The sequence below is a fragment of the Phyllostomus hastatus genome, unplaced genomic scaffold, assembly GCF_019186645.2.
Source record: "Phyllostomus hastatus isolate PE091 unplaced genomic scaffold, TTU_PhHast_1.1 phas_contig_150, whole genome shotgun sequence".
NCBI lineage: Eukaryota > Metazoa > Chordata > Mammalia > Chiroptera > Phyllostomidae > Phyllostomus > Phyllostomus hastatus.
The window spans coordinates 13,774,552-13,798,380 of record NW_025333611.1 but is presented as its reverse complement, the minus strand read 5'-3'; the positions used below and the strand labels follow the sequence as shown (position 1 = coordinate 13,798,380).

General features: G+C 44.3%; 1 protein-coding gene and 1 long non-coding RNA gene across 3 annotated transcripts in view; both read right to left on the bottom strand.

Moving 5' to 3' along the window:
- Window positions 1-400: 400 nt before the first annotated feature.
- On the bottom strand, window positions 401-12,244 carry LOC123813233. The gene is made up of 4 exons (XR_006784694.1): window positions 11,950-12,244; window positions 8,062-8,152; window positions 2,193-2,389; window positions 401-515 (listed from the first exon to the last, which is right to left on the bottom strand). It is a non-coding gene; the product is annotated as an uncharacterized LOC123813233 (long non-coding RNA).
- A 4,418-nt stretch (window positions 12,245-16,662) lies between these two features.
- RNF145 (ring finger protein 145) overlaps window positions 16,663-23,829 on the bottom strand; it is a 53,394-nt gene continuing 46,227 nt past the window's right edge. For both annotated transcript variants that reach the window (XM_045828346.1, XM_045828352.1), the window contains exons 9-11: window positions 22,051-22,198; window positions 20,551-20,907; window positions 16,663-18,284 (exon numbers count right to left, since the gene is read on the bottom strand). In XM_045828346.1, coding sequence (XP_045684302.1) covers window positions 17,871-18,284; window positions 20,551-20,907; window positions 22,051-22,198 — 919 coding nt within the window. In that variant the 3' untranslated portion in view covers window positions 16,663-17,870. The remainder of the gene's footprint in view (window positions 18,285-20,550; window positions 20,908-22,050; window positions 22,199-23,829) is intronic.

Sequence of the window (23,829 nt, the reverse complement as noted above, 5' to 3'; positions counted from 1 at the left end):
AGAACCCTCTTCGCTGCCGTGGGGCGAGGATGGAGCTGAGCTGGGGGATGCTGCGAAGTGGATGCCCCCAGGGGTTGTTTCAGCAGCAGCCTTACTATTTCTGTGTAGAGGGATGAGACTGGCTGAGATTCTACTACAGCATAGCCTTTTGGAAAAGGGTAAGAAATCTCAACTGCTTAGACTACGAAGAGGGGTCTGCGGGGGGTTTAAAGCTCCCCCTACTCTCCCCTTGAAGTCACCACTGGGAAACTCCTAAAGACATTGCCCATTAGTGCCTGCTACCCAAAGCCCCAGAGTCAATATGGCTTCTCAACCTGCAGATACTGGTTCTTTTGCTGTTTTATTTATGTTTTTTTTCTCCACGAGCCACCCTTTATTAATAAAAGAAATATCCTTTTTGGTTTAACTTGCCCAGAGTTGGCTTCTGTTACTCGCACCATAGAAGGCTGATTCAGTGGGGAGCCGAGCACCAGATGGGACGAGGGACCGTTAAAGCCTCTTCCCACGCTGTGGTCCTAAGATAAGCACAAGTGTAATTAGGCCTCTCTCATCAGAATCGATAGTTATAGATGTGCTGGGAAGACAATACTTGGCTCAGTATCTCAAACAAACATGTTGGCTCTAGACACTTGAAAACAATGACATAAAGTATAATTTGCAGCCCGGGGAATAGTCTTGGGATATATATAGTTCCAGAAATGGTCTCAAAGTATACTGACTCGTGCTATTCAGCAACCTTTGGAAGGAGGCTCTGCCAGAGCACCATCTTTCACGAAGACGGATGTTAACACGCACTAAAACAATGGAGCGAACGTCGGGAGCCAGGAATCCGTGGACATAAAGAGAATAATGAAATCATAAACGTTAATTAGCATCAGGAACAAATGGGGCTCGGGGAAACCTGAAGAATTCTCCAGCAAACCTTAGGTACATCTCTCACCAAAGCAGTAACGATCACGGCCACGCTACACATTAGGTTTTCACTAGTATATTTAGTGGGTCTTCAGAAACCTTATACCTCCTTGGTTAGAATCTCAGTGTACTTTCAATGATGAATATTGAGAAAAGAAAAAAAAACAGAGGTTCTTACTCTGAGTTGGGGTAGGTGAGTGATAAGAGTATAATACTACAGAATTTGGTATGGGAAAAAAGTTTGTATTGATTCATAATCAATCTCCTCTGAAAATTTCTTCTGAAATCTCTCTAGATAGTTTTCCTACAGATAGGAACTGCATTCCATGCCAGACAAAAAGTATCGGTTTGGTTGAACACTGAAACTGACCTCTCAGGTTTTGGGCTTCCAATGGCAAATTAAATCCCAGTTGCCAAGAAAAGGAAATTATGGAAAAATAACCTTGATGCAGAAAATAATTGATGTATCAATCTTTACGCATTTCTGGATCTCCTTACCTTATAATGGTTTTCTTACATTGTGACACAGGCATTAAGAGAACAAAACATATTTGATGGAAATTGTTGGCTTTCCCCTTTGTAAATTATTTAGTAACATTGAGTAGCTAAGTAATTGTCTTGGCTCCTATAAAATCCCCTATGCTAATTGTGGCAAGCAAATGAGTAACAGATTATACAAACCAGGGGAAAGCTCCACTAATATTATGGAATAAAGTGTGCAATCAGATGGCTCAGACTTCGATGTCTTCGCTCTGAATCTCTGTGAAGAATGAAGAAAAAACCCTCTGCACCAAAATTGAAGGGGACCAGGCTTCTGATTGTGTCCTAGGGGATTTGGAGAAAGCTCAAGCAATTTGAAACATCCCCTCAGGTTGTACTGAGCAGAATTCCTGACCTCTGCCACATCCTATCCATCACAAGCCTTTATCAGGAGAAGATGCCAAATCACAAGCCATTTGGTGGCATATAATTGCTTCGACGCTGACAGCACAGGGGACATACATCATCTCCTCTGTTTAAAAGGGAGAGGGCAGTTTAAATGGAAGAAGACAGTATGAAAGCAAATCTCAATAAACGCTAAAGAAATGTAAACCACTACTAAACTGAAAACAATATCCAAATAAAACAAAAGCTTAAATATAGATTGCAGAAAAAAAAGAGGGCTAATGTATGATGTCTAATCACATTCTTTATGGTGTATTAGAAATATTGAAGAATCAAGAGTTGAAAGAAAGAAAAGAATGAAAGAAAGAAAGGGAAGGTGAGAGGAAATACTCAACCTTAGAACCGCTTATGAAAGCAGGGGCCTGGTTTGAGATGCTCTATGAAGTATTGTGGTTGGTTTCATGGATACGGACTTAAATAATGCTGAACCTCACAGGCAGAAAGGTCTTCTGTTCTTAGTCCCAATTCTTTTGCTTACATCAAGAGGAAAGGGTCAGGGCTAGTCTGTCTTCAACTCCTCTTTAACACCTCCCTTTAAAAAGAAAAAAAAAATCAGACCACAGGCTCTGAGCCTTTGGCAGATAATAGCTTCTAGCTCCAACTTAATTATATTGTTTTTATTATATTTATTTTTATGGTTACCTTCCATTTATGGCAAGTGAACTAGCTTCCATTTGTGATTGATCTGCCTATAGTTTGTTTCTTTATTTACATTTTTGAAAACTGAGTCAACTTAAAGATAAACGTTCAATAAATTAAGAGTACTGGGTGAAAAAACAAAGGAAACTGATAGTGGGTCCAATGTGGCTGAACAAAAATCTTACAGAGGGCACTGAAATGATTTTAGTTAAGAAATTACCATCTTGTCCCTGGCTGGCATAGCTCAGTGGATTGAGCGCAGGCTGCAAACCAAAATGTCGCAGGTTCGATTCCCAGTCAGGGCACATGCCTGGGTTGCAGGCCATGACCCCTAGCAGCTGCACATTGATGTTTCTCTCTCTCTCTCTCTTCCTCCCTTCCCTCTCTAAAAATAAATAAAATCTTAAAAAAATTACCATCTTAAAATCCTGGACTGTTGGAGCTCCAGGAGACCAGAGCAGGCAATCCAAACCCCATTTTACCAAGGAGGCAGGGGCCAAGGACCGGAGACAGGGCGCAAAGGACCAGGACCTGACAAATCTGTGATGTCAGGAACAGGCCTTATTCTAAGCTGACTGCCTCTTCCTCCAATGCTTTTCCCGGTTATTTAATGTGTACGTTTCTCCAAAGCTATGTGTTTGACTTGCAAATGTGTCCAGTGTGCAAAGGTGTCAAAATAAAGAGTCAAGGCGCTAAGGAATTGATACTCTTTACTGAAACAGATTAAAACTTGTGCAACTTGTACAACCACAGTGACATCTAGTGGTGTTGTTCAATAGTGCAACCTTTGACACAATCTTTCAGGAAGTTTGTCATAAAAAGCAAACCTCATTTTTTTTTTAATGGTTTGCATCTTTTTTTAAAGATTTTATTTTTATTTATTTTTAGAGAGAGAAAGAGAGAGAGAGAGAGAGAAACATCAATGTGTGGTTGCTGGGGGCCATGGCCTGCAACCCAAGCATGTGCCCTGACTGGGAATCGAACCTGCGACACTTTCATTCACAGCCCGTGCTCAATCCACTGAGCTACGCCAGCCAGGGCCGCAAACCTCATTTTGTACCATATCCCTCAATTTGAGTTTGTCTATTTCTTCATGAAGAGATTTATATTTTAACAGGACTGCCACCCAAGTGAAGTTGTGTCCTTTCTTAGTGCACCATGTCAAGACTCAGGTGATGATGGTTTCTCTCTTTATTGGTGATGTTACTATATTTTTTGGACCACAAGACAGACATAGGTTTTAGAGGAGGAAGATAGGAAAAAAATTTTGAAGCAAAAAATGTGGTAAAATATTTAATAACATAATATTTCGCCAATGTAAATGTAAACAGAACTCAACAGCAGCATTAACAACCATTATTCCTCCCAAATTTGGGGGCGGGGGTGGAGAAAGTGCATCTTATAATCTGAAAAATACAGTATATGTGGACTTTGCAATATCTACCCAGTATTTTGTAAACCTAAAAATGGTAAAATACTGACTAATTTAAAAAAGAAAGAAGTTTTACTATCCATTAATAATTCTTGCCTGGGGAACACTTTGTAAAGTATGTGATTGTTTAACCACTATGCTGCACACCTGAAACTAATATAAAATACTATAAAAACAAAAACAATAAACTTGAAAGATAATTCTTGCCTAAATCAATTATTACAATAATGGTTGCAAAATGATAATTCTCTAATGCTGTCTTTTCTTTCTACATGTTCATTAGTTTTCACTTTACTGAAAAACTTTCCCTATTCTCTTATTTATTAGTATGGACTCCTGAATTCTTGCATCATCTAAAACATATATACATTATGTATACTATACCAAATCCATAATTTACTGCTATTTACTTCTTTTCAAAAATACATAAAAAACGTGGAGACTTCCAGCCAAGATGGAGGTGTAGGTAGATACACTGTGCCTCCTCGCACAACCGAAAGAAGGACAACTTAAAAACAAAAAACAACCAGAACTGACAGAAAATCGAACTGTATGGAAATCCAACAACCAAGGAGTTAAAGAAGAAACATCCATCCAGACTGGTAGGAGGGGCGGAGTCAGGTAGCCCGGTGGCTGGGTGGACAGGACTCTCGGCAAGGCAGTGGCTGGAGGACCAGTCCTCCAGGGCAGGCAAGGCTGCAGCTGACAGACCGGGTGAGGAGACGGCTGGCCAACCAGGCGGTCCCACATTCGAGCACAGATAAACCAGGGGGAACAACTGGAGAGCAGAACGGACCACTCAACCCAGGGCCCCAGCGTGGGGAAATAAAGCCTCAAGCCTCTAACTGCAAACACCTGTGGGGGTTGAGGCGGCAGTGGGAGAGACTCCCAGCTTCACAGGAGAGTCCATTGGAGAGACCCACGGGGTCCTAGAATGGACACAAGCCCACCCACCCGGGAGTCAGCACCAGAAGGGCCCAGTTTGCTTGTGGGAAATGGGGGAAGTAACTGAAAGCTGGCAGAGAGTGGAGCAAGTGCCATTGTTCCCTCTTGGACCCCTCCCCCACAAACAACATCACAATCCAGCCACGTGGGTTGCCCCGCCCTGGTGAATACCTAAGGCTCTGCCCCTCACTACATAACAGGTGTGCCAAGAAAAAAAGTGGCCCAAATGAAAAAAAAAAAACAGTTCAAAGCTCCAGAAAAAATACAACTAAGCAATGAACAGATAGGCAACCTATCAGATGCGCAGTTCAAAACACTGGTTATCTGGATGCTCCAGGAACTCACTGGGTGCTTCAACAGCCTAAAAAAGACCCAGGCAGAAATGAATGCTGCATTATGTGAAATAAAAAAGAATCTACAGGGAACCATCGGTGACTGGAAGGAAACCAGGACTCAGATCAATGGTTTGGAGCAGAAAGAAGAAAGAAACATTCAACCAGAACAAAATGAAGAAACAAGAATTCAAAAAAAGGAAGAGAGGCTTAGGAACCTCCAGGACATCTTTAAACTTTCCAACATCCAAATCGTAGGGGTGCCAGAAGGAGAAGAGGAAGACCAGGAAATTGAAGACTTATTTGAACAAATAATGAAGGAGAACTTCCCCAATCTGGCAAAGGAAGTAGACTTTCAGGAAGTCCAGGAAGCTCAGAGAGTCCCAAAGAAGTTGGACCCAAGCCCTGGCTGGCATAGCTCAGTGGATTGAGCTCGGGCTGGGAACTAAAGTGTCCCAGGTTCGATTCCCAGCCAGGGTACATTCCTGGGTTGCAGGCCATAACCCCCAGCAACCGCACATTGATGTCTGTCTGTCTGTCTGTCTGTCTCTCTCTCTCTCTCCTGCCCTCCCTTCCCTCCCTAAAAATGGATGAATAAAATCTTAAAAAAAAAAGTACAGTATTTAAAAAAATTTAAAAAAAAAAGAAGTTGGACCCAAGGAGGAGCATACCAAGGCACATCATAATTACACTAGACAAGATTAAAGATAAGGAGAGAATCTTAAAAGCAGCGAGAGAAAAGGAGACAGTTCCCTACAAAGGAGTTCCCATTAGACTATCAGCTGATTTCTCAAAAGAAACCTTGCAGGAAAGAAGGAGCTGGAAAAAAGTATTCCAAGTCATGAAAGGCAAGGACCTACATCCAACATTACTCTATTCAGCAAAGCTATCATTTATAATAGGAGGGCAGATACAATGCTTCCCAGATAAGGTCAAGTTAAAGGAGTTCATCATCACCCAGCCCTTATCATATGAAATGTTAAAGGGACTTATCTAAGAAAAGGAAGATAAAAAATATGAACAGTAAAATGACAACAAACCCACAGCTATTAATAACTGAACCTTAAAAAAAAACTAAGCAAACAACTAGAACAGGAACAGAATCACAGAAATGGAGAACACATGGAGGGTTATCAGTGGGGGAGTGGGAGGAGGAGAGGGGGAAAAGGTAGAGAATAAGTAGCATAGATGGTAGGTAGAAAATAGACAGGGGGAGGCTTAGAATAGTATAGGAAATGTAGAAGCCAAAGAACGTATATGTACGACACATGGACATGAACTAAACGGGGGGAATGCAGGTGGGAGGGGGTGTGCAGGGTGGAGGGGAATAAAGGGGGGGGAATGGGACAACTGCAATAGCATAATCAATAAAATATATTTAAAAAATATATCAAAAATGTCATAAAAGTCAGAAATGTGAGAAATGTTCCAGGTTAAGGAGACTAAAGAAATATAACAACTCAACGTCACACATAATCCTGGATTTGGTTCTGCCTGGGATGAGGAGGTAGCAATTGTAAACAGCTAGAAAAGACATTATTGAGATAATTGGTGAAATCTGAAAAATTCTTTGAATTAGATATTGTGTATTAAATAATAAACTTGTACCAATGTTAAATTTTTGGTGTTGATCACTATACTGTGACTATATAAAATAAAAATATTAGAAAATGCACACCAAAATATTTAGGGGTCATGGAGCATTGAATCTGCAGCTTATTCTCAAGTAGTCCAAAAACCAATTGTGTGTATGTGTGTAAGAGATGAGACAGAAAATAAGCAAATGTGGCAAAAGGTTAAAAATTGGCAAATCTGGTGAAGACAACACCGGGGTTCTTTGCACTGTTCTAGCAACTTTTCTGTCAACTTAAAATTATGCCAAAATAAAAGTTACCCCAGAAAAGGTTTTAAGGAATTTTTAAAGTCTCATTTGTTTAAAAAGTGAAATAAAATAAGAGCAAAATAAATAAGTGAATATATACCTAGAGGCTGAGAATTTCCAAGTCTCAGCTAAGTTTCTTTTTCTTTTTTTTTTATTTTTAGAGAGGGAAGGGGGGGAGAGAGAGAGAGAGAGAGAAACATCAATGTGCGGTTGCTGGGGGTTATGGCCTGCAACCCAGGCATGTACCCTGGCTGGGAATCGAACCTGCGATGCTTTGGTTCACAGCCCGAGCTCAATCCACTGAGCTATGCCAGCCAGGGTTCAGCTAAGTTTCTTTTCACTGCAACACAGTTTGAGATAAAGCCCCACTCTTTTCATTAGGGAATTACAATGCTAGTCATGGAAATCTATCATAAATTACTAGTTTCAATTCCCCAGATGTCTGAGGAATTCCTCAAAGGCACACATATTTTTATAAAAGCCCACACGTTCAATATCACATACAAAAGACTTTTATCTGGGTTAGGTTCTGGCATTAAACTCACCCAACCAGCTGTGATTACTCTTAATTTGGAATAGAATAAGCTGTCTCTGAAAAAAAAAATTGCTCTAAACTATAAATCTCTTCATCGTACCAGGAAAAGAACACGGAGTGCTGGTGAGACTGCAGTTAGGGAGACTGACTCGCTGGATGCAGAGGGGAGTTGACGTGAGCCTTGTGCAGAGAGAAAAGTGGCACACGAAATAATCTCCGGTTTTGGCACTAACGGCCATGGACTAGAAGCATCGTTCTGGAACTCCCTAGCTGTGCGTGCAGTGTGTGAGGCTGACTCATTCAACCATCACGAACCTATTTTGAGTGGGTGTTCTAGATCTGGCGCTGGACACGGTGACTGGACTGGAGGTCCTGAGCCAAGCATGGGGTGGTGGGTAGTGTGGAAAGGATAATGTGTTGGGACATCTTCATCTCTTACCTCAGCTGGCCCAGCCTCTCAGGTCTCCAGCATCCACTCTGGCTCTCCTTCCAGTCCGTTTTCCACACGGCACAGTGGCTGCATGAGTCTCCTAAAAGGCAAATCTTCAGCTCAAAGTCCAACCTTCCTAACTTGGTGCACCAGCCCCTTGGTGACCTCGTGGCCTGGTCCCAGAGTCTCTGTAGCCTCCCTCACGAGGCCCGGCCCCACCTCTATCTCCTGCGCTCTCTAAGCCCCGGTGCTTTCCAAGAGGCATGTGCCAGGGCGAACGTGTCCAACACCTCCAAGGTCTAGCAGGGCAGTGGCCTGCCACACATGGCTACTGAGCATTGAAATCCTGCTAATGTGACCGAGAAACTGAATGTTTAGTTTTTGAAATTTTATTTGTTCTACATCATGTGGCTGTCTGAGCCTTAGTTTCTTCACCCATGAGCTAAAATGGTTGAGCTCAAACTAGATAATTTCTTAAGTCCCATTTCGGTCTTAAGTATTACGGTGTGTTCCGCTTGGCCTCTGGTCCAGGCTCATCTTTTTTTAAAGGGATTTGGAGTTGCTGAAATTCCAGCTCTTTTAGAACTAACTGGGGGGGAAAAAAGGTAAATGGTATAGAACAAGGTTTTACTGTAAAGTTACAGGGTGATCCCCGCCCCCATCCTCACATTGGCTCAAGTAACAGGAATTTGAGGCCAGAAGAGGTGGAAACGACAGTGGGCAGAGGAGCCCTGTTGGGGATGGACCCTGTTTCACACCACAGGAGCTCCCTGCCCCGTGAAATGTGGTTGAAATGTAAATAGTCATATGAGGCTGGTGGCTACCATATTGGACGGAGCAGGCACATAAAACCTCTTTAGGTTCCCAACCAGCTATGTCCTCTGTCATCCCTGGGCCTCTGCCCTTGCTGCTGCCTCTCATTGGAAGACCTTTTCTCCATCCGGCATGTCTCCGGGCCCTTGTTGTATGTTTTCATAGGACGGGACATATGCAAAGTCCGTCACCGATAAACTTTCAACCACAAAACTTTCATGGTGCAAGTCAGGCTCTATTTCAGAGCCCTAGCACATTAGTTATGCCCTTTGCTTTCCACAGACAGACATGCAAGGTGTTTTTCCTCTTTGCCCTTGGCTGTTCATTAGTCTGGTGGGTGGAAGGCATCGTTGGTTGGCCACGATTCATCCCATTAATGTGTTTTGTTTGGCTTTCACAAAGTTTCAAAACTGGAGCCAACACACTAAATGGAAGAGGACTCATTAAAAATAGGGATCCCTGGATGCTCTGGGACATCTGGCCACCCTGGACCCATGTTCACTTTTGCTCAGCAGTCATCAGCTAGACTTGTTTTGAGATGGTGGTCCTAGCTGCATGTGGCTCTTTAAAGTAACAAAAAATTAAGTAAAATTTACAATGCAGCTCCTCCATCTCAGTAGCCACATTTCAAATGCTCAGTAGCCACATGTAACTTGTGGCCACCATGCCGGGCAGGGCAGATACAGACAGAGCTCTCCTGTCATCACGAGATGTTCACTAGCACTGCATTCTCTAGAGGGCTGCTGGGGAGGGCTGCCCCCCAAAGACAAGGCCGGCGCTCCTCGGGTCTCGGCGGTCCCCTGCCGGCCCACTCAGCCCTTGACATTACCTGCCTGCCCTCCACAGACATTGGAATTTGAGAACCTGGTCTATCATATCCTTTCGGGTTTCTACTTAAGTTTGCAGTATTTTGAAAAACCCTACTAACCCTATCCTGTCGTGAGGGTACAGTACGAAAGGAGTAGGAGCTGGGAGTGGTCTGAAAAGTGAGTATGAAAGAAGGGATAGTGAACTTGGAGAGTGAGGGGGGCTGTGGATGTGGATGTGGGTGTGGGTGTGGCCAGTGCTCCCTTGGTGGGGACTGCACGAGCAGGAAGCAAACCGTGGCTGGAAAGTGCTGTGCACGCGTAATCAACGCTCAGCAGCAGAAGGGCAAAGGCAACTGTCACGTGACCTGCAGGGGTCATAGGTAACGTAAATGACCGCGTCCCAGGAGGGCCTGGTGAACTAGGCGTTGGAGGTGAGGTAGATGCCCGTTTAAGGGGCAGGAGCCCCTGGCTCCGGTTGAGGAGCACAGTGGGAATGATCTGATTCCCAGAGAACTCGGGAATCCAGATTTTCAGTGTGAAATCTCTCCATCCTAGTTCATGTCTTTTCGAAGCGCTGTCCAAGCCAAACAAAACAAGTTTGCTGGTTCCAGCCAGGCCCCCGGGGCAGGTTTGCCAAGTCTGAGCCCATCCTGGCAGTGGTAGCAGAGGTCAGCTCGCCTGAGGCGGATTCAAGAGAAGACTGGGTGTTGAGAATGGAAAGGGTCAGGGTGGGGCAACCGCTGCTACCCAGGGACACTGGCTGCCCAGGTCCCAGCCCATCAGCTCTGCAGAGCATCAACATGACAGAGTGGCAGAGCACTGATCCCTCGGGCACTGTGACTGCCAGACTTTGGTGAACAGGAATCCCTTAAAAAGCTCTCCAAAATCCCGGTGTCCTCGTCTCACCCAGCCCGGGGGATTCCACTGTGCAGTCAAGTTCGAGAACCACTACGCTAGGGGGCCCCGATTCCAAGAACCTGTCTCCACAGTGTCGACAAAGCTGGGTCTGGGTGGAAAAAATATGCTTCATAGAAAGCAAGAAGAGACTTTCCATTTTAAATATTGACTGTTTGTTCCGTTGGTGGAAAATGAATCCGGGGGCGACGAGCTTAGACGCCTCCCTAGTCACTTTGGACTTAAGAACGATGGACTTCCCAAAAGCACACAGACAAGTAGAGATGTCAGGGTCCCTATGGAGGACCTCATCAGGCTTCCTTCTCTATTTAACTGTGTGTCGTCCGAATGCCAGGGCAGGGAGCGTGCCTGGCACTGAGCCCATGCCTGGTGTCTGGGAGCTACGTACAAATGTGTTGATCAGAGGCCGTGGGGACACAGGGAAGGCTAGCTGGTTGGGGCTGAGAGGAGATGGGGTGGGGACAGGGATAACGGTTGAGGCTATTTCTACACTTCACGTAGCACGGAAGGCACGTCCGTTGTCCATGTCAAAGAACAGAACCGGGGCCTGAGGGAGACCACCTGCGGTGGCTACTGAACAACTGGAACCTGCAAAGGACCCCGCACAGAGACGTCTACAGGAAGTGGCCCCTGAAGTGCCTTTCCTACCACCTCCACCAATCTTAAGAATAAAAAATTATGAAGAACATGTGCCTGTGTATCCGTACATACTCATGGCATGATTAAGTAGACTCGGAAGCCAAACTTCCTGGGTCCTTATACTTCCACTTTGGACTCGGAGCAAATCATTGAATGCCTCTCTGCCTCAGTTTCTCATCTGGAAAATGGGGGTGATAATACCTACCTCAACAGGCGAGTGAGTGTAAGTTGTTCTGTGTAAAGGGATTGAAAGAGTGCCTGGCATGAGGCAAGGGTTAGCTATCCCTTTGTTGAAGATGGCAGAAAAAAAAGGATGCGTTGCTTAACTGGACGGATGTGGGAGAAACACTGACTGAGTTCTGTTTGTGAGAACACAGGGTTACAGGGCCTTGGGATCGAACTGCAAGAGAAAGGGAGGGGAGGCAGTCCACTAGCTCTGACTGGTTAGCTCTGCAAACACACGACGACGGGAGAGTCAACAAGGACGGGGCGATTCGGGGAGAATGATTTCACACACGCTGACCCCCGACCCCCATGTCAGGGGTGGTGGCTGCTGGGGACCCTGCAAGTCTGTGTCTCCTAAATGGTGTGTTATTAATTCTACCTTCATATTGGATTCTGAAAGCATCCCGCTGCTAGATCTCCGAAGGTGTGTTTCCACAATTCTATGGTTAATTCTGTGTGCTTGTCGGGGGAGGAAAAAAAAATGACAATGTTTTACCTTCCAACGTAAATAGTTTCAGACATTTCCGGGTGGCTAATCAACCACGATGGCTGGCCGACAGGGGCAGACTTCGCACGTGCACGTGCACTGATGTGCCCGCCGGGCTTTCCGCTCCGCTGCAGAAGCCCTGGGAGCTGTGAGACCCGCGGCAGTTCAACCACGGACCTTCCTCCGAGGCCGCCGTCTTCCTGTGTCTCTCTCTTCTCTAAAAACCTCCTTCCGTAAAAGCGGTGCCTCCCAAAGCCAGGAACCCCCTCTCTCCAGAAGAGCAGGAACATTTACTCTGGGTCAAAGCTTCTCACATGTCCACAGGGTCAGAATCATCTGCAAAATTTGTAAAAAGGTAAGAGGCTCAGTCTCCACCAAAAACCCACCCAATCAGAATCCGCAGGGCGGGGCCCAGGCATCTGTGTGTTTGACAAGCTTCCCACCTGTTTCCATGCCCATCGCAGATGGGGCAACAGGAACACTGGCCTCAGGTCATGCAACAGTTCGGTGATACCAGAGTGTTAAATTCTAACAGATCGAAATTGAGAACAGGTTCCAATGAAACACTAGGTCACTTATAAAAACAAAACAAAACTGAACTACTGTAATTAGAGAAAAAGGAAAATGTACAGATTCTACACTTTCCCACATGAACATCAGATTTACCCACAATGCTTCAGGTTCTGTTTTTCACTTTGATCCACACAGGATATTTGCGCTATAGTTTCACTAAATGAGAAGCCATACTTGCCCAGTCTTCACAGCATCTCCTAGGGAAACAGAGGAGTGTGATGGTAACAGATCTTCCAGAGCAGGTCGTGGTGGGGAGGGGATGGGAGCGAATGAGGAACGAGCCCACTCAGCCCACCTCAGCTCCGGCCCACTGTTGCCAGGCAGGAATGACTAACCTCACACGGCCTGCTCCTCCAATTTTCTGAGAAGAGTGCAAAACTGAGTTTGTATTTATAGGCTTGCAGTTTTTAAAGTAGTGAGCAACCAGTTCAGATGATTTTGAAAACATCGCTTTGAAGTGCACCATGGAGGCCAAGCCTTAAAACAAAGCAAAATCTGCCAGCCCAGATTTCACCTGGATGGCCCAGATTGGGAATCTGTTCTAGAAGCTCAGAGTTCTGTATCTGGATTCAGTTAGACAATCAGAAGCCAATCCCAGAAATGACTTCACCTAGATGGCACCTAGCAATATGCTCTGTGCCTCTAGAACGAACAAGATTCTCTGCCTTTTTCGAACTGTTGGGTTTATCCGAGGAACTAGGTTCATTTGTTCCCTCAGTGGATATTTAAGGGGGCTGCCACCCCGTGCCAGGTCCTGGGAACCCAGTGTAAGCCAAACCTGAGTTCAGTGTCACTATTTGCTCAGCACATGAAAATACATACGAGTTTCATCACTCAGTCAGTGGTAGCTGGGCAACATCCTGAGCAGAGCGATACCTTAGGATCACAAGGGCTGACCAAGGATCACACAGCTTGAAGGGGAGTAAAACTGACAGCCCACAGCTCCTGCCTTTGGTCAAAGCTCCTCCCCCTCGGCCTGTGTTTCCCTCAGTCCAACAGGGCTGATGAAAGGCTTGTCAAGGAAACTTAGCAGGCGCGACACACTGCTCAGAAGTTCCTTCAGTCTGGCAAGTTCTCGTTTGCAAAGTAAGAGAATGTTCCATCTAGAATTGGCTCAGGATTGCTTCCACATCCCTAAAGCCTGTCTTCCCAGCAAGTCCGACGTCCCATCTTAGAATACATAAAACAAAAAGCAAAGCAAGGGGTTGCTTGTACCTATTAAGAACAGAAAGAAAAATTAAGGGTCAAACAGCCCAACATTCATCAAAATAGATTGGCGAAAGAACATGCACATTAGTGTTGGGGAAAGCAAAGATAAGGAAGAGGATGCCAGAGGCGTACGTAGTTAGTGGCAGGGTTTGCTCCGAGTTCCCTGGGAATGTCCTACCTCTCAACCTGTCCACCTAACTGCATCCAACTGTCGAATCCACTGGAGAGAAAGTATGTTTCTGAGTGGCCACAAGAATGACGAGTTCCATAAGCAGCTCCTTTTATTTTTTTTCTAAACAAGTGTACCTAATAAAATGTAATCCTTTTTTTTTTTTTAAGTCATAGCATTCTCTGTCTTCAAAGGCGAGAGCAACAGGTGTGCCTTAGGTGATGAATTACCAAATTACTTGGAATGTATTTGAATCTCAGAAACCAAATGACAGGCAGTCAACTTTAAAAAGAGAAGTGGAAATGACTAATTTCCACTTCTTTGAAAAGACTAATTCCAAAAGTGAGATTAGGAGAGATGTTTATTCTTTTTAGTTCTCAGGCCAGCTCTAGATCCACTGAGCCACACCAGCCAGGGCTGATGTTTATTCAAGTAGTTTTCAAACAATAAGCAGTGTGGGGAAAAAATAATTTTAAAAATCATACAGCATTAAAAAAATTAATCAAAACCTTGTAATTCCTACTTTCAACTTGCCATGTTCTACAATTTCTCTTCTGTTCTGGAGTATATTTAAGAACTCTATTTTTATGAAGCAACTAGTGTAAAACTGACTTTTAAAGGCAGTTTCTCAAAACTGGCACCTGATTTATTATTAATACTTAAACCTCTGTACAGCGCTTGTCCCGTTCCCCGTTACCACAGCCAGAGAAAAAGCCCTCCCTCCTAACTTGGAAACTGCAACATTTTTCCTTTTCTATTAACTAATTATAATCCTGACTTGACATCACGTCACCACCTTTGGGGGAAGCAGTGTTCCGAGGTGAAATGCTGACGAAAACAGGGTAGACTCCAGAGAAAGCACCAAGGCCCCGAGGAGGGAGGGGCCTCCGGGATGCTTGGTGTTTGAAAATCGAACCTCCAGAGACGGGCTGTGCAAAGAGCACCTTCAGACCACGAGGGGGGCAGTTTTATAAAATAAGAAACCACACACACCGGAAGTATAGATAACTAGTCTGAGATCTAGACTGTTAAGTACTAACTTCGATGTCAGAGCTCGTAAGGGGATAAAAAGTTTTTATGAGAAAAGTGATCGTGGGTGAAAGACACACTGTCTGGAAAGTAGTGGGGATTGTCATGTGGGTAGCACAAGTGGCCTATAAGGGGCCCATAAGGAAAGTGACACTTTCTCAGTTAATTTGATTGAGAGTAATATAGTAAGGAAATAATAATAATAATAATAATAATAATAATAATAATAATAATAATATAGGGAAACCTAATTTTCTTGTTTTCTCTTCAGTAGTGCTGAATAAAAACTATGTTAAACTTTGTCTTCTCCATAGGTCCAAAGTCTGGCAGTGAGTTGGAAACTTACAAAAATGGCTGGAAAACAGAAATTCCAAAGACCAAAAGACAGATGGCATGATACAATGCTACTATCCCAGCCTATTAGAACAAGCAAATTAAAATTAAGTCAGAGGTTCTCAACAAGTGTGCTCAGAGCCATTCACAGGTGTGCTCCCAAATTTTGACTAATGTGTAAACAAAATTACATGTTGCTTCAACTGAGGTGTGAGAGTCATCAGCACTGATCTGTTCTTTCCAGACCACAGGAGAACCGCCACACCCTCCCGTGCTGGTGGTAGGGCCGTGGAGGGGGATGAAAGGGAGGGACGTGCATCGCCACTGGGGGGCGCATGTACTTGCTCATTCCTCCCAGAGCGACCTCCCAGGGCCTTGACCATCAGAAAGGTTCAGGACAGTGGCTATTCCATCAGCCTAGATCCCTGCGTGTCTGCTCCAAAGCAAACAGACAATAAGCAATGTGTGAGAGAGGTTAATTTTGTTTTAAAGCCATGAGAGTTGAGGGTTTTTGTCACTACAAGGTAAGACAGCTTTCCTGACTGGAACAAAAAGAGACACGCTGAGAGACTATTAATAGTCCACCAGGCTAGGCTGCTGAGCTGGGGCTCCTGCAACCCGGCAAGCAGAGCTGGGTTCTCTGTGCTAATAGGAGGTAAGAAAGTGTATTATAACATGAAATTCAGCGCCAAAGAAGTCTCTACTTTTATTAAAACATTGAGTGCTTTCCCTTAGGTCTGTACGCGAGTCCTTTGGTCAGAAGTATAAACAATGCTAAAGGCTGGCCAGGTTCACCATGCTGTAAATGATTTCAACTTCATATGCAATTTAAGTCCCTTCAAACAAAGCACCAGAAAGTCTAATATTTTAACAAGTACTCCTAACCCAAAGGCTGAAAAGAAGTTTTAAATCGGAGATCGCTGCTAGGCCTTACACAACAGCCTGACTACCACTAGGGGGAGCCATCTGCTCTGTCTTCTGCCTAAGCTGGCTCAACAAAAGGACCGTGGGAACTTTCCAGCTCCACCAGGGAGAAATTCATTCTGACCTCACCACTTCTTTTCTAAACGTGAAACGTTGCGGGTGGCAGGCCACAGAGCACTCTGAAGCGCACGCTCTCAGGCTCCCCGGAAAGTTTTGTTGGTAGGTCTGAAGTGGTGTTAAAAAATGGACATTTTTTTAAAAGTCCCCAGATGCTTCTGGTGCAGAGCGGGGTCTGCTGCCACTGGTGCAGAGACTTCCAAGAACTGGCACATTTTCAAGCAAAAGTTTTGTCCTCTACAGGCCATTTTAGGCAAGGATCAAGATGTAAGAAACCCAGCTGGATTAAAAAAAAAATCTCCTAAGAAGAGAATTTCAACAAAACACTTAGTAGTAATAATAATAATAATAATAATCACAGAAAAGAGTTATCTTCAAATTTAAATTTATTAAGACATTCAGCTATGCCTGTCAGTCTACATCCAATTCTGCTACTAAAAATAAAATGAAGTCACATCCCACGTTAGGAATACCGAGTCTGAAAAACACTTTTTTGAGCCAAGCCTATTGTATAAATAAATGACTAATTTCTTTTCATATCAAAATTCCCATAAAAAATTACATTCCCCCCTCTCCAGTTCTAACTTGTAGCCATGATGAGTGTAAAAATTTAAATATGACACATCCTTGTCAAAGAAAAGGTGCAAAGTCTATTAACAGGTTTAAAAGTGGCATTTGCAGAGTGTGATCATACAATAATGTACTCATTCCCCAAGTGCAAATATTGCCATAATTTAACACTGTTTCGATTCAGTTGCGAGAATTAAACATTACACAGGATTGAAAAGTACACTAGGGCCTTTATCAGTGTCCTAAAGCCCCTCCCACTTTGGTCTCCTACACTAATGTGGATCCAAAGTGTTCACTAGAGTTTTAGTTTACTTCACACAGCCAACAGAGTATACAATATATTAACAAAAGTTTCATATACACAAAATATTGAAGACTCCATCAGAAAGTTCAAGAGCCTCAGATTACGTGAATACACCCGCAAGGCCCAAGTACCCACCCGCCCCTCCCCTGAAGCACATACAGAGTATATGAGCGGGTTTCGATCTCTGAATACAACCGATGCTTTTATATCTTTGATTTCGATCAATGCTGTACAAAACTCAGTAATCACCAGCCTGAGCTCCAATTAGCTGAGGGAAAGGGGGGTGGAGAAAGGGGCTGGACACTACTCCTGTAACCAGAACGGTCCTGTCCCACACAAAGTGACATGTCAGTTCCACTGCTGCCTGCTTCTTCCCAGGCTGTCCCTCCTGCTCTTTATCTTCCTTTTAGTCCCTTTCAAACACGCACATTTGATTTTATTTATCCCTTACACATCAGGGGCAGTTTCTGAAGTAGTTGAGGTTGAATTTCCTTGGCAAACCTCTACAAAACATCAGCACAGAATATATAAATACATTTTGTTGAGCATACATTGTGAAATTTCTCCCACAAGGTCAAGGGCATGAAAGCAGGTGATCTCCACTGAGAGAACTTCCCGGATTAGATCCTTGGAATGCCAAGTTTCCTATCTCATCACCTCATACATTCATTCCTCAAATCTCAGCACAGACTCCACTGGGAGTTAACTTCCCCTCCGAGAACCGCAGCGCTCCTCCTGCTGCGCCTCTTCTGGGCCGACGTCAACAGGACATGTTCCATCTTTCGCACTAAGAGCACGTTCCTTGGGCTCATGAGTCCCTTCCTGGCTATCTGAACTGCTGGCAATGCTCTCATTATTGTCCCTGGAACCTTCTTGCATCCCAGTCCCTTGAGGACGCTCTTGATCTGGGGGTTCAGTACCTTCCTGAAGCGCGACGTTGTGCTCAGCTGCAGCGGGAGGCTGCGGAACCAGCTCAGGCCCCAGCCCGGGAAGCTGGGAGGAGTTTTTGAGGTGGCAGTGGCACAAAGGGCAGGTCTCCTGGACATACAGCCATTTCTTCAGACAGCCCGCGTGGAAGAAGTGGCTGCAGGGAGTGATCACAGCAGATTTCATGTCCTAAAAGGGGACAGAGATGCCTCGTAAGTGCCTCTTACCTAAAATCCTTGCTGACACCCTCCAAAAGTTCTGGTTGTAACATATCTTTCCCACAAATTCCCCAAAGAAAATCTGTAATACAGATCTTAGACTAAAACTCACTTTATATTTTAGTAATAATCCTCTTGCCATCATCAGAGACCCCTTTTGTACAAATAATGCAAGAACCACTGGCTAAATAAATTTCAAAAATAAGTTCCTCAAATCTCAGCACATTCTTCCTCATAAACCACGTATGAAGAAGCAACGCCCCCCTTTCACTGGGTTCTGCCGGGTACGAAGCACGAGGGGCACACAACTGCAGCAGTGCGGTTACTGGGTCCCCATCAGTGTGGCACCAGGAAAACCAGAACCTCAGAACTCCTGATGAAAACAGGACTTTCCCACAGCTGAGCAGATTACTCTATGATGAGACTATTGGCAGGTCGACAAAATCAGCCATAAAACACCAGGGTATTGGCAAGGAAGTGGCAGTTTCAATTTCAATGTATATAATCCAGCTTTCAAGACATGGTCTGTGTGAGCCAGTGTTTCTCCCCCTGCATCAGAATCACCCGGCGTGTCTGTTAGCCAAGCATACTCTTGGGCTAGATGCTGACAACCGAATCAGGAGAGCTGAAGATGGCACTGAGAGATCTACAGTTACAGCGAGACACCATGTGACTTTTCACGCACACTCAAGTTGGGTAGCAACTGGAACACGAAGAGCTAGACTCTGCATTAATATTCCTTGCTTTGGATATATTTTGGGAAGGAAGGTTGAGGACATGAAGTTTAAATTTAAGATTATACATGTGGTAAACTGACCATTAATTTAGTTTATAGTAGTCTCAAAACAAGGAGTTGTGGCTATCATAGAAATTCCTTGCCAAGAGCTGGTGACACCTGGGAGTCAACTCTTAAGCAGAAAGCCATCCAAGGAAAAGCAGCCAGCTGGGAAGTTAAGCAATCTGACTTCCATTTTCTGTGTGGTATCGGCAGGTAGTTCAAGCACCTCAAAAAAAGTGATGTGACAACAGGAAATATAAAAAGAGGACTCAAATCCCAGAGCTGGAACCCTCAGACAGAGGCCCCTGCGCTGATGTGCCCCGAATCTGTCACTGCCGCGCTCTGCCCTGCATATAACTAAGTGCTGAGCGCCAAGGAGCCAGGACTGAAACAATGACCACGTCACGCGGGGAACCTGACTTCACACGCCTCACACCTAAAGGCAAAAACCACCTGGAAAAAATTACTTTGCTAGTCCCCAAAAGTATGTCCTAATAACAATAAAAAGTGGTAACTGCATTTCATTCTTAGAAAAAAATCAGTATTCCAGGTGGTCTGAAACACACACAAACACACACCCCATCGAACCTGCCCAGCAGCCTTGCGGGCGGAGGGTTCCCTGCGTCCTCACTGACACGGAGCAGCCCACACCCCAAGAGTGACTTCGAAGGAACAGCTTCTGCTGTTGCCTATCATTTCTGTCCACACTTCCCACACTGGAATTTAAGCTGTAAAAGCTGCTACTCAACCACCCCCTTGCACAGGTGACTGGTGACTAAACTCTAGGTCTATTTTTCGTTGTTATATTTTCAAGCTGATTTAAATACCATCTTTCAATCTTCAACAGAAGGGCACCATCAGCTCTACATGGCGCACGCACCACAGGCAGGCCGACGGCAATGGCACACCAGCCGGTTGCCTCTAGCACGGCCCCGCCCCACCCCGCACGGGGAGGCTGGTACCCAGCGCAGATGTCCATCAGCCCACAAGTAACCACACACTCTCTCCTCCCACATAGAGTAAATGAACACTTCTTCCCCACCCTGGGAACTCCAGAAGGGAGAGAGTCAGAATCTTGGCACACCACTTTTCAGAAGTTGCTGACTCCTGAATGACAGTATATATTTGATAGTGCATATATATATGTGTGTGTGTGTATATATGGATAAATGTACTCAGGAGTAAAATATAAAATACACCTGACCTGTTTTTCCTTTATTTATGGGTGAGCAATAATGTTGAAAATAACAATATATTAGAATTTAAGGGACTAAATTAAAAACTTAATTTAGAAATAAAATAGAAATATTTTATCAGGTCTAGTAATTTCTGAGGCCCACTTTCTTTGTACCCAGGAGATAACTCTGCCTGGGGATAAGTTGAATCTGGTGAATGCGGACAAAGTCCCAAGGGGTTCACCACATGACCCACCCAGGTGGAGTCTTACTGTGCAGCTCACCTGGTAACAGATGGCACAGATATCATTGTGCTTCTCAAGCTGCTCTTTCGTAGCAAGGGGCAATGACTTAATCTTATTCACAGCATCCCTGCGGAGAAGGAAACTCTTCCACCCCAGCTGGGCCCGAAGCCACACATTATAGTAGGAATGGATGAAGATGATCATCGAGCCCATTACTGTCCATTCTCCAAAGATGGTCTCTGAGACGCCATAGGCCACCACACAAAGGGCCACCAGGAACTCCAGCAGGCGGTAAGTGCCGTTCACATAGTAGATGACATCATCCATATTTTCTACTGGCTCTTTTCTGAACTCCTCAACCATAAATAAGACATAAATAAAAAGTGTTCCCAGAACCTGAAAGAAAAAGCATGTATATTAAAACAGAATATGATCAGCCCTGGCTGGTGTGGCTTAGTGGACTGAATGCTGGCCTGCCAACCAAAAGGTTGCTGGTTTGATTCCCAGTCAAGGACATGGCTGGGTTGTGAGCCAGGCGCACAGTTGGGGGAGAGCGAGAGAAGCAACCAATGTTTCTCTCCCTCTGTCTCCCTCCTTTCCCTTCTCTCTAAAAATAAATAAAACCTTTTTAAAAAGTGCAATATGATCTCTAAGAAAGGTTTTTCATAGACTTTAAATATCAACCAATTCCTAACAATTTCAGGGTATCATGTTAATATCTACAGGAGACAGTGGTATAATTAAAATATGGGTGACCCAGGTATTAGAGACCGAAAAGCCTTACCAGGAGACATAACTTTCCTACGACGATTCTGACTGGTACTTAGCTTCCTCTGACTCTCCCCCCTTCCTCTTCTTATTCCCTAGGTCACCAAAGCCCATAAAATTCTATCTGAATTTCCCCAACTCTGCTGTTATACTCGTTCCTCAACTTTGAAAGAACTGTTACTTCTATACAAGGAACAATGAATAAGTCTTTACTGCCAGTGAAGATTTCACATTCTCATTTACTGCCAGTGAAGAAGTCATGTTTTCTTTACCCTCTTACAGATCCGGCAGCAGAGCGCCACCATACAACAAGCTTATCATTTTCAGGGCAATATCGTGTCTGTGGGTATAATGCTCAATTATGTATTTATATACATCATGAAACTACAGAAATATTTCTGATTGGGTATTTACTAAAAAACATAACGCTCCAAACACTGTATTTTATGTGGTAACTATATTTTACAGTTACGTAATCAATTTACAATTTATTTACATGACAGCTCCGTATCATACCATTTTAAAAAGGAAAATTACAAAGTTTAGTTATCTTGATAAGAAAATAAGTGACAAGACAGGTCTAGTATTTTAATAACCTACCTTCAAATTTCTATGCTCAAATAAATGTAACGTATTCTCGTAAAAAGGGTGGGAAGTAATCACCTAAATAGGCCACTTGCAATCATGAATCCTGAAAAAGTTTAATTACTTTTCTGGAAGGAAAAATAAGAAGCTCAGTTATTACACAAGGTTAATTAATTCTAGGCTTACCTGAAGGGAGGTGAGAATGCTGCTGGAAATAATGATAAGGAGCCAAAAATCCATGTGGAAAAACTGGCAAATCATGTAAGCCATGTAAGCAGGGAATATCAGCAAAAACAGACAAAGGCTCACAGCACGGAAGTGTTTCCATAAACTCCTAGGGAAAAAAAAGAATTATTTTAAACTGCCTGTTACCTAGTAGTAACACAACCATTACATTACCAACCAATGGGTGTTTGTCACGCTTAACATCGCAAATACTGCCCCGTGCTCGCCCTTCGCCAAGAGGGCCACTGCTCTGGAGTTCAGGGCGCGGCGCTGACCCGGTGTTTCAGAGCCACGGACTCGTGCCCTTCCTCCACACGCAGTCAACTGCCAAGTACCGTCCACTTTTTTTCCTCAACAGGTTGCTCTCAGTTTCATTCCCAGTCTTAGCTATTTGAAAGTGAATCCAGGCTTTTTTAGCATTAAACCTTAACAACTTCCACAGTATTTTGAGTTCTTCAGTTGTATGCCATCATCTCCCACCCACTCCAGCCTGTGGTGCAAATCTCTGCTCCGGGGAGCGCAGGGTCAGTACGGAAAATGCTCTCTGCCGAGCAGGTACGTTAATCCTCACACCTGCTACGGTTGGGGAAAACTGGGAACCTCTGTGTTGTAAAGACCCACCAGCCGGTCCTCCTCGCCAGAGAGCTATCCCGGACACTGCCGCCCAGATGAGTCTTCCCAAAGCTCTACTAGCATCACACTGTCAACACCATCTCTTAATTTCCTAGCCCAGTATTTGAGACCCTTCATTCTCCATTTTTTTGGTCCAAGCTTGTCAACATCTGTTCATCCCTATAAGCAAATATGGGTAATTAATTAATTGCGTTCCCAGGAAAACACAAGCCTCCACTCTAACCTCTCTCTTTTTCCAAGTGCTTTAAGCCAACTCAAGCTACACACACACACACACGTAACGTAAATCCTGTATCCAGGAATCACCTGCTCTCTTGGAATTCTTAACGCCTGTACCAATCACATACTAAATTGTAGTATTATTTCAATTATAGATATTTGTATATTACATCTCTAAACATTTTCACTTATATTTTTATTTTTTATCATCAAAATTATATGTGATGAATAAGAGACTTCAGGTCAAAATGGAGGCATAGGTAAACATGGCTCGCCTCCTCGCACAACCACAGCAAAAATTACAACTAGACTACAAAAAAAGTATCACCCAGAATCATCAGAAAATCAAACTGTATGGAAGTACAATTAAACAAGGAAGTACAGAAGTCACATTCACCTAGACAGGTCGAGGGATGGAGACGTGTAGAAGTGAGGAAAGGTGCCGAGACGCAGAATGGGCAGTCCCACACCCATGCATGATGGATAAAAATTGGGAGGGGTATCTCTGGAGTGAAGGATCCCAGCCCCACACCAGACCACCCAGTGCACCGTTCCAGTGCCAGGAAGAGAAGTCCCCATAACTCGTGGCTGTAAACAGTGGGGGTTGGGGGCGGAAGAACTGCAGAAGTCTCAGGCATCTCCTCTTAAAGGGCCAGCAATGGACTTAGGACTTAAGCAGACTCACTACCTCTAGGCTTCAGCACCAGGGCAGCAAATGGAAGAGCACCAGTGGCATACGGGAGAAACTGAAGTGTCTGGCATCAGTGAAGTGTCTGACAGCTTCCTCCTAAACAAAACTCCAGAGGCCAGGAAGTGGGCACTGTCCCCTACTGAGTCCTCTGTCACACAGAGCCACAGACCAGGGACACCATTTGGGAGACTCCATCA